Source organism: Tauraco erythrolophus, chromosome 10 (genome assembly GCF_009769465.1).
Source record: "Tauraco erythrolophus isolate bTauEry1 chromosome 10, bTauEry1.pri, whole genome shotgun sequence".
In the NCBI taxonomy this organism is placed as follows: domain Eukaryota; kingdom Metazoa; phylum Chordata; class Aves; order Musophagiformes; family Musophagidae; genus Tauraco; species Tauraco erythrolophus.
The window spans coordinates 2893151-2908754 of record NC_141474.1 but is presented as its reverse complement, the minus strand read 5'-3'; the positions used below and the strand labels follow the sequence as shown (position 1 = coordinate 2908754).

Here is a 15604-nt window from a genome sequence, read left to right as displayed (position 1 = left end):
TTTTGGTACTCCCCTTCAGCTGGAAACTTCAGTTTTCGGAGCGGATGCTTGTTTGCTGTGAATGGGACTGAAACCGGCAACTCTTTCTTCATCAGCAGTCATTGGACATTAATAACTTTTAGCTGCAAATTACAAAATGGAGCAGGTTCAGACACAAGCCCAAAGGGTGAGAAGTACTTCATTTCCTTCCCGGTCTTGTAAACTAGTATATTTTCCCCACAACATACAAATTTTATGCTTTTTATATGAAGACAAGCTAGGAAGAGAGAAGTTAAATGACTTAACTCTTTACTCCACCTCATCTAATAATTTACAACTCTCCAGGATAAATATGTACAGTTCAGATGAGCATCACTTTGCTCACGCTCAGAGCATGGTGGGAAGGAATTAGATAATCACATCCACATCTGTCAAATTCTTCTATGGTACCAAATTGCATAACGAAACATCAAATTCCAGCCTCAAAACAGGCATGAAAAGAATATCCAAGTTATGCTCAAAATTAGGGAGTAAGCGTCAAAGACATTGTGGGATGTGCAGATACAGAAGAGGCGCTGAGACACCGTTGGAAATCGTGAGGGTGGGGGCCTGCTGCGGCAAAGCCAGGTCTGCGGGGAGGTGGGGGGGACCTCTTGCCCCTTGGTGTACCCCAATTTGGCTCCGCTTCCCTCCCCCTGGCCCCCCCATCCTGATAATCTCCAGGTGTTTCTGCTACAGTGTGCTTTGACAGTGGCACGGGCCTGACCTCGGAGTGTTTGCGCTCAGTTATTCTCCTGGCACGCTGTCAAAACTTCACTGTAGGGCATGTCAGAAGGAACATAGGGATTTTTTTTTTTTTTTCATTTTTTTTGAATAGATGATTCTTTGGCAAACTATGAAAACAATTTCATCGGACAAGGAAAAAAAAAAAATACAAATCGTTCCTCTTGCTACAGGGCTTTCTTCCTGCAAATTTCAAAGGCCTGCTGTGAATAATAGTGTTAGAGCTTCCAAACTTCAAGGATATTTTATAGTGGAAAGCATTAGGCAACTAAAATAAATATCAGTTTCCACTGTTAGGAAATTAAGGTTTTGCTTCACGCTGTACCTTAAAACCCATGTTAAAATGACATTTTTTTTTGAGATGCAGCGGTATGTGTCCTAGAAGGTCATTTTTTCTTAGAGGCACTATGCTTGTTCTAGCTTGTTTACATCTAAATGAGCCATAATTTAAGGCAGAAAGAACATCATGGCTTTCTTTGCGAGGAAAAACCTAACAGGAATCCATCTTCACAAAGAACTGATGGAAATCCTTCAATCCAAGAGCTGCCAGTCTCTAGAGTGTTCAAAATCCATCTTCCTCTTTCACGGCTTGAGCCCATCTCTACTTAGAAGATTTGCGAATATTTTTGACAAACCTGGTCCGAGTTTCCTGCTAGCGGGGTTACAGATGAGGCGAGTTTTCCGTGGTTTGGGGTTTTACTGCGAACGCTTTGCGCAGCTCTGGTTACGCGCTGCCTCCTCATGACATCAGTGCCGAAGGGGAGAAAGAATGTAAACATCTGGTTTTTATAATTCAGCTCCAGGCTTATAACCTGATCGGGATAAGCAACGTTTCTACGTAATTAATTTTCCAGTCGCAATATGATGGTTTCGAGCGCGCCGTTTTAGCACGTGTTTTAAGATCAGTAAAATAAGGAGATGAAGGAGGTGAATTCTGTTTCACGCTCAACTTTTCCAACCTGCGCCTCCCTCATCCCGCTGAAAACAAAGGAGGCGATTTTCCCTCCCGCTTGGCGTCCGGCACCATGTCCCACTGCTCATGGTGGCGCGACGCAGGTGCCGACGGCAAGCGAAGCTGGCGGCACCGGCGTTGGCTGGAGCACGGCGGAGTGGGCTCCCGGCTCAGTCCTCTCGCGTGGCGTTGGGTCAGCCACCCGGGACTGGGTTTTCGCAGGGATTTACGTGCCTGCTGGGATGCGGCTTCGTCCTTAAACAATCGAGGAACTCTGAAAGATAGAGCCTTCCATCGCCTGAGCGGGGCCGAACCACCATTTTAGCCACTGTTCTTCGTTGCCCGGTCTTTGGTGCCAGAGGCCACCTGTGGTCCTGATGACATTTTGGGGTCTTTCCTTCCCGCTTTAGCAGTCCCTGCGAGGATGCTTTCATAGGAGCGGAGGAAAACTGAGGCTGGAAGGGGCCTCGCGAGGTCCAGCCTCTGGCTTTCAGGCAGGAGCTGCGGGATAACGGAGCGGGGAGGCAGCGGGCGGCCAGGTGCGAGGGGCGGCCGCGGCCCCGGCCCGCCCCGCCGGAGGGGGCCCTGAGGTGAGGGGCAGGGGCCGCGCCGGCAGCCGCCGCTCCCGCAGCGCGGCCGGGGCTGAGGCGGCCGGCTCGGGGCGGCGCTGCCCGGGCCCTGCCCGGTAGGAAAGGCGGAGCGGGGGCCGCGGCCCCGCGCAGACAAAAGCGGCGGCGCTTCCTGCCCTCCGCGCCGAGCGGAGCGGCGCGGCGCGGGGCGGGGCGTTGCAAAGCGCCTTCGGCGGGGGCTGGCGGAGGCTGCTGCCGGGGAAAATGGCTCTCGGCGGGGGTCGCGGAGCGTGGCTGGGCGCGCTGCTGCTGCTGCTCGCCCTGTGCCCCCGCGCCGTGCCCGAGCCCGGCGGCGAGGCGGTGCCGGAGGGAGCCTCCACCCTCGCCTTCGTCTTTGACGTGACCGGCTCCATGTACGACGACCTGGTGCAAGTTATCGAGGGGGCATCCAAGATCCTCGAAACGTCGCTAAAAAGACCCAAGAGGCCGCTTTACAACTTCGCCTTGGTGCCTTTCCACGATCCAGGTAGGGATTTCTCCCGGGAGGGTGCGGGCGGGCGCTCCGGGGCACGGCGGGCGGCACACGGCGGCGGGAAGCGGCGCCGGGAGCCGGGCAGGACGGCGGAGGAGGTGCCGCTCGGGGCTGGCTTGTGTCCGAGGTCGGGTTCCTGCGCTTCCAGGGCGCCGGGGCACAGGTACTTCGGGCGCATCTCGTCTCTCCGCAGCGCCGGGTGAGGTTTCCTGAGCGCCCTCCCTGGCTCCGTGCGGACGGGCACCAGCGGGATTCCATGGATAAACCGGCTGGGAGCGCGCCGTCTGCACGGAACGGTCGTTCAGGGGATCAAATGCTCCTCTTAATGATTCTGGTAGGAGCTGGAGTGGCTTCAGTGACCCTCTCCTCCAGTAGAGAACACGTATACCAGTAACGAAGCCACTCATTTTTTTTTTTTTCCAGTGCCCTTCTATGGGAATACACTTATGAACGTGTATAATACAGTTGCACTTTTCCTTAAGTCTTCTTGCCTCCTGTTTACATTCGGAAACTTGCACCGAAATGATCCAGAAGCTTTGCATGGTTCTTACTTCTTTCCTTCATCCCACCTTTTTTGTTCCTTTCTGCGGTACATCGTGTGTTCCTCTCAGCATCTGTTTTCCATTCCCTTCCTATCCCTTTTCTCTGGCTTGCTTCCTCTTTCCTTGTCAAATATCTTCTGGTGACTTGAAGAGGAAATAGGAACAGGATGCCCCAGGCTGGTGATGTGTGTTGTACTATGCAGTCAAACCTCGTTTTTTTTTTTTTAAAAAAAAGTATCTAAGAGTGGGAAAAAGCCCTAGAAAATTACCTTTCTGGTTCTAGTTTCCGTGGAGTATCTCAGAATATGATATTCCAGAAGTCAATTCTTAAGAGTTCAGTTTTTGCAGGGATGTTATCAAATGAAAGCAGACACCCTTTCTACTTCCCTCAGTCGTAGATACTTCTGCCTACAAGATTTGTCTTTGCTATTGTTATAAATACCTAAACCAAACGCTTGGAAAACTAGAGAAAAACTTGTCTTTGCAAAAATTTTGCTGGTTTGTTATCTATAAGCTTGTATAGGTTCCCTATTTTTTTTTTTTTTCTTACAAAGAATCTGTCGTTGTGGTATCAGGGCGTCCTATCACAAAAGGGTCTGATTATGGACCTTACTGTTTTTACCTTTGGTGTAAATTTCTTTTCTTTCTTTTTTTTTCCTTTTTACTTTTTTGTTATTTTATGGAACAAACATGTATGAGACTTAAAAAGCATCAGGCCACAGAAGTAAGTGAGAAGGAAAAGATTTTGGTCAAGTATAGACCCTAGAACTCTTTTATGTCCTTTAGAAAATCAAGCTGGTGTCTCTCCCTGGAGCTCTTTCTCCTTGAGTGGGGAAGAAAATCTACATGATGGGTTGTGATGTTTTTATTTTCTCTCCATAATCCAACATTATACATCTTCCTTTTCTCTCACTGTAAGAATGGATGGCTCTTTTTTTTCCGAGGGCTTGGGTATCCACACCAAGCAGGAGGGCAAGAAGATGATCTTGAATGGCACATTCTTAGTTTGCGGGTTTGTGTGGATGGTCCTTTGTTCTTATGCATCCTTAGCAGAAAGAAGTTCCAGCTTTTATATCACTGGTAGTTCCAAGGTTTAGCTTTCAGCACAGGCCACTTCTAAATCCTTTGTTTCAATAGCTACTGTTTTTCTTTCTCATCCCGCATATTTTCTTTTTCTAATTCAGTTTTTCTTCAGCACGTTTTCTCCTTTTCGTTCCTTTTCTCCCATCTCCCTGACTGTCTTGCTTCCATGGCCTCTCTAGGGTCTTTGTTTCTGTTCCAGACCCACTCTTTTAATCAGACTTTGCTGTACCACCACATTCTTGCTCTGTACGCACCTCACTAGCAAGAAATCCACTGCCACCTTCCTCTTCTTTATTCACCTTTGTTCTCCTGCCAGACTTCTGGCTTCCTTACCTCCTCCCTCATTCCATCTCTTTCCACAGGAGACCCCTTTCCTTTGGCAACTGTTAGATTTCGTTCAGTAGAGTAGCTGAAACTTAAAGCTGCAGAGAGCTGACCTATGCAACAAAGAACTGCTGGCAAACGTATTTTGGTGTATCCTGTTACGTGTCTCTGTATCGAAGTCCAGCTTCCCTGCATAGCTCGGGGAGGGGTCCTTACTTTTTAGCATCATGGATAACTTGTGAGGTCACTTGTGAGCTGTTTGAAAGTGGAGAATGTATAATTTTAAACTTCATTTTGTCTTAATTTCTGAAAACTGTTTATCTACATCCTTTGTAGAGTTAGAAGGACACGCCACAGTCCAGTGACTTTAATTTCATGGGTGTAGTGGTTGAGACTGCTGGTAATCTGCTCTCTTGTATCTGATGATGGCCAAGCCTAGGCACTTGGAAAGAAAATGCAAGAAATACTCTTGTGACCAGTTCTTCAACATCTTTTTTGTTTTGAATCTATAGAGAAGTACCTTTTCTCAAAGAGCTAATAAAAAGTATTACTTGGCTTGTGTTTCACAGTGTCCAGTTCATTTACCTAGTGGTGTTCTTCATGAAGACTGCTTGACTGAATTGATGAGCATGAGATTATTATTTTTATTTTTTTTTTTTTCCCCAAGTTGTCTGGTTATTTGCTCAACTGATGATTTTTCTTCGAAAAAGAGCTTTGTATGTAGCTGCCCCACAGACGAATTCTTCTTGATGTTTTTGTGAGGCACTGTGGTCCATGAGGCAAATGAGACTCTACAAGAAGCACAACATATAGTTGAATGTCAGCTCCAAGGAGCTTCTCTTTGTGTAAAGCTGTCCTGATCCAGATACACTATTATTAATAGGTAATTACAGTTTAAAGCTGGTGCGGATTTGACTTTTAACTCCATGCTTTTCCTAATTTATGTTGCACAATTTATGCTGAACAGTGCCCCAGTCATTCACTTTGCAGTGCTGCTTGATTAGAACTGATTAGTGAAACAGCTCAAGTGCTTTCTAAGCACCATAAAGAGCTGTTGACAAGGAGAGTGTATTCACAAAAACCATACAAGAACCTGTCTTGGAAGAGTCCTTGACATCACACAAGGTGCATCTGAATTATAAATAGAGTTATTTAAGAATCTTCCTATGTTGTACTGGACTGCGTTGTTACCAAAGTGCTGCATGTTAATGCTGCGTTGTGCTATGCCAACACATTGTGCTCTTTGCTGATAGATCTAAACGTGGTGTTACAACTGCTGCAATGGTATTTTGCTCAGACTATGGTATTTTGGTAAAACAGTTATAATTAGCAAGTCTATTTTTTAAAGTGTCGAACCTGAGGTTTTTGGCATAGCCCAGACTTACAACCTACAGAAGGAATTTCGGATGGGTTTCCCATTCTGATACCGTGGTACCATCTGGCACCTCCATTTCGAAAAAGCCTTTTGTTTTGGATTCTGCTTCGTGTGTGAGCATGTGCAACGCTTTAACAGATTGCAGGAATTTTTCTGTTGTGGTTTTTCAATGCCTAAACATGATCACAGAAGTTTTGTCGATGGCGAAAAGGGCTGTTGACAAAGAAATCTCTTCCCAGGCTTGTGTTCAATGGAAAAAACTGAAGAAAATAATAATAATAATAAAAAAAAGTCCCAAATTAAGAAGAGTTAGCACTGGCAAATTTTGAATTGAAGCTAAAACTTGAGATCAGCAAATGCTTTTGTAGTTGTGTGTTGTGGGTCTTGATCTCCTACTAACTAACGCCTGTTGTATCCTCTGGAATCGGGATTGGACGTGGAATGTCTTTATTTAACATCTGTGGCCAGTTTTTCTATTTTTTCTTTATGCCATTAAGGAATTTTGGAATGGAAAATAAGCCTAAGAGGACAAATTCATCCCTAGTAAAGCTAATGGAATGATACCAGTAATAACTCTGTCTCTGCGTGATTTAATCAAGCATTCCTTTAGTGTGAATGACTGTTTTATAGTCTAAATGCCAGTGATTTATTCTAATTAGAAGAAAAATGGAGGGAATATGTAACCTCCAGACTTCCTAGTGCACAGGATGATGTTTGCATGTCTACAGAAGTCTGATATGAGCATCTCCTACCCCTTTTTCTTACAAATCAGGTAGGCAATATGTTGCCTACGTGAGAAGAGGGGAAACCTTCATACTGCTTTGTTCAGACGGGAAAAGAGTGTTGAACTGAAGTCACCCACCCAGGGTCACGTCGTAGAACTGTAGGGGAACCAGAAATAAAATTTTTGTTTTCCCTCCTTGATCCTACTCTTCTTTTTTTTTCACAGTAAAGCTCTGATTATATCATGGAGTAAAGGCACATAATTACGTTTAACTTTATAACCTGAGGTCTCCTTTATTTATCAGACTTGCTGTGCTATACCTGTAACAACGATTAGGCTGCTGAGCCACGTGCTACCATGGAACAAGTTCAGAAAATCATATGAGAGGTCTGAGAACTTTGGGTTTTGCAGGTTTGATAGTGTGGTTTGGTTGGTTGGGTTGGTTGTTTGCGTTTTTTTTTTTTTTTCCAGAAGTTATAATGAAGAAGAAATAATGTTTTTTCCAGAGGAGGAACACAAGACATTAAAATTAGGCTATTAATGGAATTAAAGTTTTTCATACTTCCTGATATAAAAAGCATTGTGGTTATACAAGTGGATAATAAAGGGAGATGGAAAGCTGTGTGCAGAAGTGGAGAAGTATAAGCTCTCCTTTACGTGTTAACTTCTGCTTTGAAAAAGACAGTTGTGAGTGATGAAGAATAAACTGACCTCCGAGGGCAGCAATAAAACCTCCACCTCTGCTCAGCTGTAACTCCTCCTGGTTTGAATTTCATGGCAGTGGCTGCATGGCCAGCCTTCCCCAGTTGAGCCACCACTTTGTCAGTTCTGTGTCTGCAGGTGAACAGCATCGCTGCCTCTTCGCCGCCCGGCAGGTTTCTGACATCAGGCTCTCCTGAGAGCTTGTTCTCCAACATGTTCCCTTGTGCTTGCCCTTTTGCATTCTTCTGCCAAATATTTGAGGTCTTTGGCCTCAGCCTTTACTCTCAGATTTATGGGTGTCTATTCAAATTTTCAGGCAAAAGCTGAATGTATGTAAAATCGATTGTCCAAAACCTTTTCCCATTTGGGAGAAGTTGAATGGTCCTTCTGGTATGGCCTGAAGAAGGTGGTCATTGTCTTTGGGATTCCTCCTGGTTCCTTTGGGTGGAGGAAGAAATGCTTCAAGACTTGATATTAGTTTTACTAAAGAACAGGAATGGGGCTGTGGAGAAGCCGTATGGCAGTGGTTTCCAAAGCAAGGAGGGCAAGTTTAAGGAAAACATGGTGTTTTGTACTGGTATCCGAGTTTGCCAGCGCCGTGGAAGCGGTGTTTGTACAAGGGATGGGGGCTCCTGCGGTGTGCCATTCCCTTGCACTTCTCATCCTAGGGGCCATGTAGGCCTGTTGGTGTCTTTGTGTTTGTGGGTAAGTAACACTTGAGGTTGGTCTGTTGTAAGCTGTGCTATGGTGTGGTATAAACTTCTGTAGCACTTTGGTGGGTGACATTACTCTGTGTGGGTGTAATACAATGGTTTTTAGTTGAGGTCTCAGTACACTTGGGGAAGTAGGGGGGTTAGAGAAGAGGCAGGGGGAGGAATATTGACCATGTCTTACAATATATCTTTTGCTTGAGAAGGGTTGCTGCCTTGTGCATGTGTCTTGGGCAGAGCAGAGCTCATGTCAGTCTGTTGTGTTCTGCAAACCACACGGCGAGATGGAAATGGGAAATTGCCTGTGGAGAACCGAGGAGTTGGCGGATTCTGGGTAGGTCTGCTTGTCTGCGGGCGGTGGTTCTTCCTGTCCACCTTCAGTGGGTCTCCTTACCTTCCTCAGTAGGTGAAACTGTTGGAAAGCTGTCTCGTGTTTGAACTAGATGAATTATTAGGTTGGCAAGAGGAGCAAGCTGCTTGCCAATGAAGTTCCTGTGGGCAAATGTTTGGCAAACGCTGAGTACTCATCAAAATCCCGTAGTTTTTATAGGAAGGAAAGAGAAGAGTTGCCCTAACTCTTTTTGGTAAGAGTAAGGTCAGAAGCAAAGAAAATTACTCTCTCCACTTAATTCAAATAGTCATCTCGTTTCGAGAGTTGAGTGGGTTTTATACTAATCCCAAAATCCAAAGTGGGGAAAAATGTGCTTAATTTAACAAGTCCCAGCTCCCTGTTCTGGTGCAGTAGCTCTACCGATGTATCACAGTGCATCAGATTGAAGTTGTCACAGCTCTTCTTTCACAGTAATGCTCTTTGGTGGCCTCAAATTTCTGAAAATCCTGTCTGAAAAACTCAAAGTTCTGTAAAGTTGTTTGATTTTGTTTTTTTTTTTTTTGAGTTGGTTTGTTTTGGGCTTCCTTAGATATCTAGTGACAGCAATGAGTGCATGTCCAAGTTTTGGGTTTTTCTTTCACATTTTAGGAGATGCACTGTAAATTCACAACTGTTTGGTGCTGCCTTGGTATGTCTGAAGAAAAATGATAACCACAACTGGGCATAATTGTTAAATCTGCCCTTTTTTGCTAGAACTATTGAAGTGTTGCTATTACTTATTGTTTCACCGTTGACAATTTCAGCAGGAAATACTCTGTTTCCTTAAAGCACAAATACTGCCTCCTTGTTGTTGTTACTACTACTCGGTTTTATTGTTGTTATCATCAGTGGAATGACAGTCACCAACTGTGTAATAGTGAAGAACTCTGGGTCGATAAGGATGGAGTTTGAAACGCCCACAGATATTTTCCATCTCTGCTGGGACTTCTGTGATAGCCCTACTGACCGCAGGTGAAATGAGTGTTTTGAAACCTTATTGTTGTCCTTCATGGTGACACTCTAATATCTGTACAATAAATTCTGTGTGATTACATGGCTGTTTTCTTGATCCTCTGGAAGCATTTGTCTGGGATCCCTCTAAAAGTAGCAGTTTGATAGATTACAGAAGATAGCATTGCCAGTGCCAGAAGCTCCAAAATCTTAACCAAAATGTTGTGACATCACCCAAAAGCCTACTAGAACATCACAATTTGTGTGTCTGCTGTCTTAACTCTGCCTGTCCAGCCCTGAAGGCATGCACAATGGTAACTTTTTCCCTGATTCTTCAATATTTTTTTACAAGGGAAAGGATTTTATCCTTGCTTTGGCTGGAAGATACAATAGTGATCGTCTTTTCCTTAGGAAAAAAGTGATAATGTTTCAAATGTTTCATTCTCTTCTGCTTTGAAAATGTGATAATGCTTCGAATATTTCATTCTCTTCTGCTTTGCGTTATGGTTTTTTTTTTCATGTTACGTTTGAAATTGTTGCCTACTGAGCTTACACAGAACTTACTTGTTCTGTTTGGCTGTGCTGTCCCCAGCTCCAAGTGGTGACAATTAAGTGAAAAGCTTTGTAGCTCATTAGGAATGCATCCCAGTGTTAGTCTGTCCCAAAAGTTACTACTGATGCCGTTAGCAGATGAGGCTTGTGTTCAGCAGTGTTGCGCCCGTTCTCTGTAGCTTCTGGAGTTTACACACAGGATACTTCCCATGTGTCCCAAATCACAGTTGCTTTTAGGGTGCCATTGCAAACTCAGCCCTTAGGTGTGCAAAGATGTAGCAAATAATTGCCCAGAGTTTTAGATTCGCTCCCCAATGTGGTGTTTTTTAATGACAACTTTTTATCAGTTGCCTTAGAATCTTTACATTACTTGTTATCCCTCCATGCTCCTGAAAAACTCCTTTCTTGCTTTCTCCTCCTTGTGAAGCAGGGAATGATAGTTACTCTCATCTGAGAGTATCTGGTTGCTACAGGGAGCAGCAGAGAGAAGGTGGATACCACCAGTTTCATTTAGTTAATGGATTTTGAATGTGCCTGAAGAATGACAGGAGGAACCCTTTAGCTGGAGAAAGCCCTCCGATGCCAGTTAGTATATATTTTCCAATCAGTGATTTGATTTTTGGCATATGCTGTAGGTTTTGGTTTTGAAAGAGACACATACATCAGAGAAAATATTGGGAACATATGTTTTTCAGTTTGCAAATGGCCTAACAATTTCTCTGTTGAAAGAGACTGATGGTGTTACTTGATCGGCTCACCGTGCCCTGATAAGCAACAGTTTGGTTAGAAGAAATAGGATGGATTTAATGAAACGTGCTCTGGGCTGGCAGCTTCGTATGCTTTCCTTACTACTACCAGGGAGAATTCGTTGTGCTCCTCAATTATGTTGTTGAATACAGTTCATTTTTTTTATAACTATCGTTTAGGATTTTCTGGTTTAGATGTGTTGCTCTCAGAGCTGATCTATGAGATCCTTCGGTTATGCCTATTGTGAATTCGTGCTGTGCAGTCATCGTTGGGTGAACTCTGTGCCCAAGATTTGCATTTTGTGTGGGGATAGTTTGCAATGTTATATTTGTCAGTGGGATTGGAGTGGTTTAGATCACACGTATCCCTTGTGGTCTATGGTTAAACTTCTGTTGTTGCCTTTCGAAGAGTACGTGCAACCTGTTCTTTGGTAACCGTAGATGTGAGCTGAGCTTTTCCCAGTTTTTGCCAGAGGAGGAGCACAATGACTTTGTGTTCCTGAAGCACTTGAATGGGATTGTGTTGTGTCAAGATACATGAAGCCATGACACTGAGGACAGGATTCATCCTGTTTCACTTTAGGCACTTAACTGAAGAACCTCAGCTGAGAGATTCAGGGGAGGTTCAGGTTGGATGTTACAAAGAATTTCTTCTCTGAAAGGGTTGTCAGCCACTGGAATAGGCTGCCCAGGATGGTGGTTGAGTCCCCATCCCTGGATGTGTTTAAGAAAAGGGTGGATGAACTGCTTAGGGGTATGGTTTAATGGGGGATTAGGGAGGGTAGGACTGGATGATCTCTAAGGTCTTTTCCAACCTAGAAATCTATGAAATCTATGAAATTAGCTACCCAAAGGCTCCTTCTGTAATTCACAAAAAGAAATTGGCACCTTTATGGAGCAATTCATTGCTTGTGAATTTTTAAATGCTCTTTGGAGGTCTTATTTGGTTTCACTGGCTGCAGAGGGAGCAAAGGTTAGTTCAGCTGAAGCCCTCAATTTAGGAGGTACGAAGTCAGGTAAGAGACTTTCAGTTTTCTCAGTTTTTCCCCTACTCTGGGGCTGACTGTCCAAATAATAGTCCCTGAGATATATTTTCATACTGGTTGTCATCCTACCATATGGATACTGAGTGCTCAGATGAGCCTAGCTCACATGGGGGAACGGGTTATGATGTCCTCCCTGGTTCTGATCTGGCTCCAGACCTTCAGCCCTGCTGAAAAACTTCTCCTGGTAGGACGTTTTGAGCTAAAACTGAGTAATTCTCAGAGGCAGCCTGCACAGGCAGCTCCACCAAAACCAGAGGGACTTCTGCACGTGTGTTTTGTGGAGGGTGTTGGTGGGTGCCTAGTGACATGGCTATTCAGAATGTCTTCCACCTCATTTGCCCTTCCCACAGGTTCTCAGAAGGGTTTGAGCGTTGGGTGTTCAGCAGAGACCACTCTGTGTCAGCTGGAGGAGTAACGCGGGCAGCTACGAGGCTGATCATCTCCGTGGGGATAAGCCACAAATGGGGGCTGTGATGCACGTTGGTAGTGTTTATGAAGGTCTGCTGACTTCTTGTCCTGTAGCCCATGCACTCTTCCATCCGTATTTTCTTCGGCATCCACGATGCTCCTCTTCACAGAGACACCACGTGCAGTTTGCCAGCTCTGCTCCAGTTGTAGCCCTCTTCCTAAAATACACTGAGCCACAGTTGTCAGTCTGCAAAACATTACTGGGAAAATCTGTGCACGTTCGAAAACGACACGTTCCCAGACACCGAGCTGCACGCATCGCATGCAGCGAAAGGTCGGCGGAAACGTTGAATTTATTTTCTGTCGGAAGCATTGAATTTATTTTCAGCCATGTGTCTCTAGCAGCAGCCTCATCCCTCCGCTCCGCAGTAGTGCCCTCCTCGCCACGCGCTCTCGGTGACACAACAGTCAGTGTGTGGTATTAGGTACAACGAGTCAACGAAAGAGCAATGAAAATTGGTGAAGAGAACCGATTGCTTTAGAGAACTTGTCCTATGAGGAGTGGCTGAGGGAGCTGGGACTGGTCAGTCTGGAGAAGAGGAGGCTCAGGGGGGACCTTCTCGCTCTCTACAATCACCTGAAAGGAAGTTGTAGGGAGATGGGGGTCGGTCTCTTCTCCCACGTTAGGAATGACAGGACGAGAGGGAATGGCCTCAAGTTACACCAGGGGAAATTTAGGTTGGATATCAGGAAAAATTTCTTTGCAGAGAGGGTTGTGAAGTATTGGAACAGGCTGCCCAGGGAGGTGGTGGAGTCCCCATCCCTGGAGGTGTTTAAAAACCGTGTGGCTTTGGTGTTGAGCAACATGGTTTAGGGACCCTGATAGTGCAGGGTGGACAGTTGGACGCGATGATCTTGAGGGTCTCTTCCAACCAGACGATTCTATGATTCTTCTATGATTCAAGCACGTAAGTGTTCAGAGCCTGTGTGTGACATAACGGGACACCCAAAATAAACTTGGATGTGGGAGCTGTGTGCAGAGAGAATTTTAGATGGTTCTTTTGAGGTGCCTGCACGAGCTGGCTCTTGAGGAGGACAGCGGCTGCCCTCCTCGTGGTGCAGAGCTTGTTGCAGAATTGCTATTGCGAGGGAGTGAGTTTGGTCTCTATTTCAGTGTTTTCACTGGAGGTGGAATGCTCCCTTCTCCCTTCCTCTGCTGTTTTTTTCCCAGCTGTAGGACTACAAAATAGGAAGACCTCTTTAAAAGATGATTTCATGGAGCCTGATAAATAGTAGAGCCAAATTCCCAATATCAACTTTATAACCGTAGGCTAAATTACAACTAGTAGAGCTTGTCTGCGATGAGATGTAACCACAAGCAGGATGGGACCCCAGGTTTTCGGACTGGAAAAACCCTGCTCAAGTGGAGTGGGTGGGGGTGGGTTTGCATAATAGAATGAAAACGAAGGAATGTCTTGTGTTGCCATAGTCCCAGCTAAATGTCTGCTCTGTTTGCTGAGGATAGCAGCTCTAATCTATGGCTGTAGGTTATTGCTGGATTCCTGCCACCGTGTTTAAATTAGATTCCTAGCCGGGGGGGGGGGGGGGGGGTGGGGGGGTAAGCAGGAAGCCATTGTAATTTTCATGCTTTGGACACCAGTGTATTTTCATGAGCTGAGGTTAAGTGTCTCTGGGGATGCTGAATATCACTGAAACATTTCCTGAGTTCTCTTAAGCCGTGCAATGGTATGTCCGAGTCTGTTTTCCAAAGGAGAGAGCTTTTTGTTTAGTTAGTGAGGTCTTAGTTAGTTCACCGAACTAGTATGTTTTGGCACTTAGAATTTATTGAGGAGCAGAAGAGGAGGAAAGTTGTGCAGCAAAAATGAAGTCCTCTGCCCTAGAACAGCCAGGAGTGCTGTGGGTTCTTTTATGCCCCCATATTAAATTGTGCATCTATTTACTAAAACCCTCAAGAGATTGTGACTGCGCAGCCGCTGCGTCGGAGCTAGGTTTTTGGGCTGTGAATCGGTGAGGTGGTGAGCCAGGCACGTGGGTTTAGGTAAAAAAATAAGAGCTGGAGCACCCAGGTAGAGAGTCTACCAATCTTGGAGCAAATCACTTGTGTTGTGGCACTTTTCTTCCATTTTCTGTGACTTAGCATGTACAGCACCAGCAGTGCCGTAAGGGTGGTTTTAATTAGAGCCCCAGTGTCACTCTAGCAAGCCGTGGTGTGGGCTGGTTGGGATAATGTTTTTGCCTGCTCTCCTACAGCGTTTGGAGAACGTAACGTGGTGCTTAGGCAGTGGTGCGTGTCCAGGAGTGTTGCCTCCTGATTTAACAACATATTTACTTAAAAACCTACATCTTGATGTCTTACAGCGTTTCAGATGAGTGGGCTTTTTTAGTGGTTTAGGGTTTTTTGTTTGTTTTGGTTTGGTCACATCTTCCTCTTTTAAATTTTACGTAAGCTAAATCAAAGCACAGGGAGTTCCTGTGGCTTAGGGTCCTCTGTGTTAACCACAAACCCACAAATCACTGATGTCTCCCTGAAATGTTTACTCCTTGCTTTCCTTTCTTTCCCAATCTGTCAGACTCCCACATCTCTTTATCTTCTCCGTCTCTGCCTTCAGCCCATCCTTTCCTCAAAGTTTCCATTGACCCTTTTCCCTCGGAGGTTCAGTGTTCCTTCTTGGTGCTCCTGGCCTTTATCTCCAGAATTCTTGGCTGTCTGGAGTATCATCTGCATGTAGAGACTGGATCTTGGTGATGAAACGTGGTGCTGCTGAAGGCAACGTATTGCCGCGCTGAAAGCAGTGCTGTGTTAGCCACGGATGGGGCTGTGCAGGAGATGATGGAGAAGTCTTTCCCTCGCTACTTCCAGCGTGTCTGATGGCTGATGTTTGCCTTAGCGTGAAGGACACGTGTCATTCTCACTGGCCATGGGAGCGAGTACACTTCTAGAATTTTTTTCTGGGTCTGAGTTGGACCAATGGACTCTGATACATTCTCTGAAATTTTGGCTCAATCTGCAGACATACATTTTCTTAAAGATGTAGCTGTATCGGACAAAAAAAAATGCCTGCTCTGTGCTATCTGCTTCCCTCTCCTTTGAGGTTATGGCTTTTTCTGATCCCCGGCCACCAGCGCTGCTTGGCAATTCCAGGTTCATCCCAAAATGATCCGGGTTAGCAGAGACGGCTGAAGCTTTGAGCCCTCTGGATAGAAAGTGTGCGTGAACCGCTTTGCGGAGCGGAGG

At 45.4% G+C, this 15604-nt stretch overlaps 1 protein-coding gene across 1 annotated transcript in view; it reads left to right on the top strand.

The window, feature by feature from the left end:
- Window positions 1–2547: 2547 nt before the first annotated feature.
- The window catches only part of HMCN1 (hemicentin 1), a 201735-nt gene continuing 188678 nt past the window's right edge, over window positions 2548–15604 (top strand). Inside the window, exon 1 of the mRNA XM_086617855.1 lies at window positions 2548–2809. Within this exon, the coding sequence (XP_086473981.1) occupies window positions 2548–2809 (262 nt within the window). The remainder of the gene's footprint in view (window positions 2810–15604) is intronic.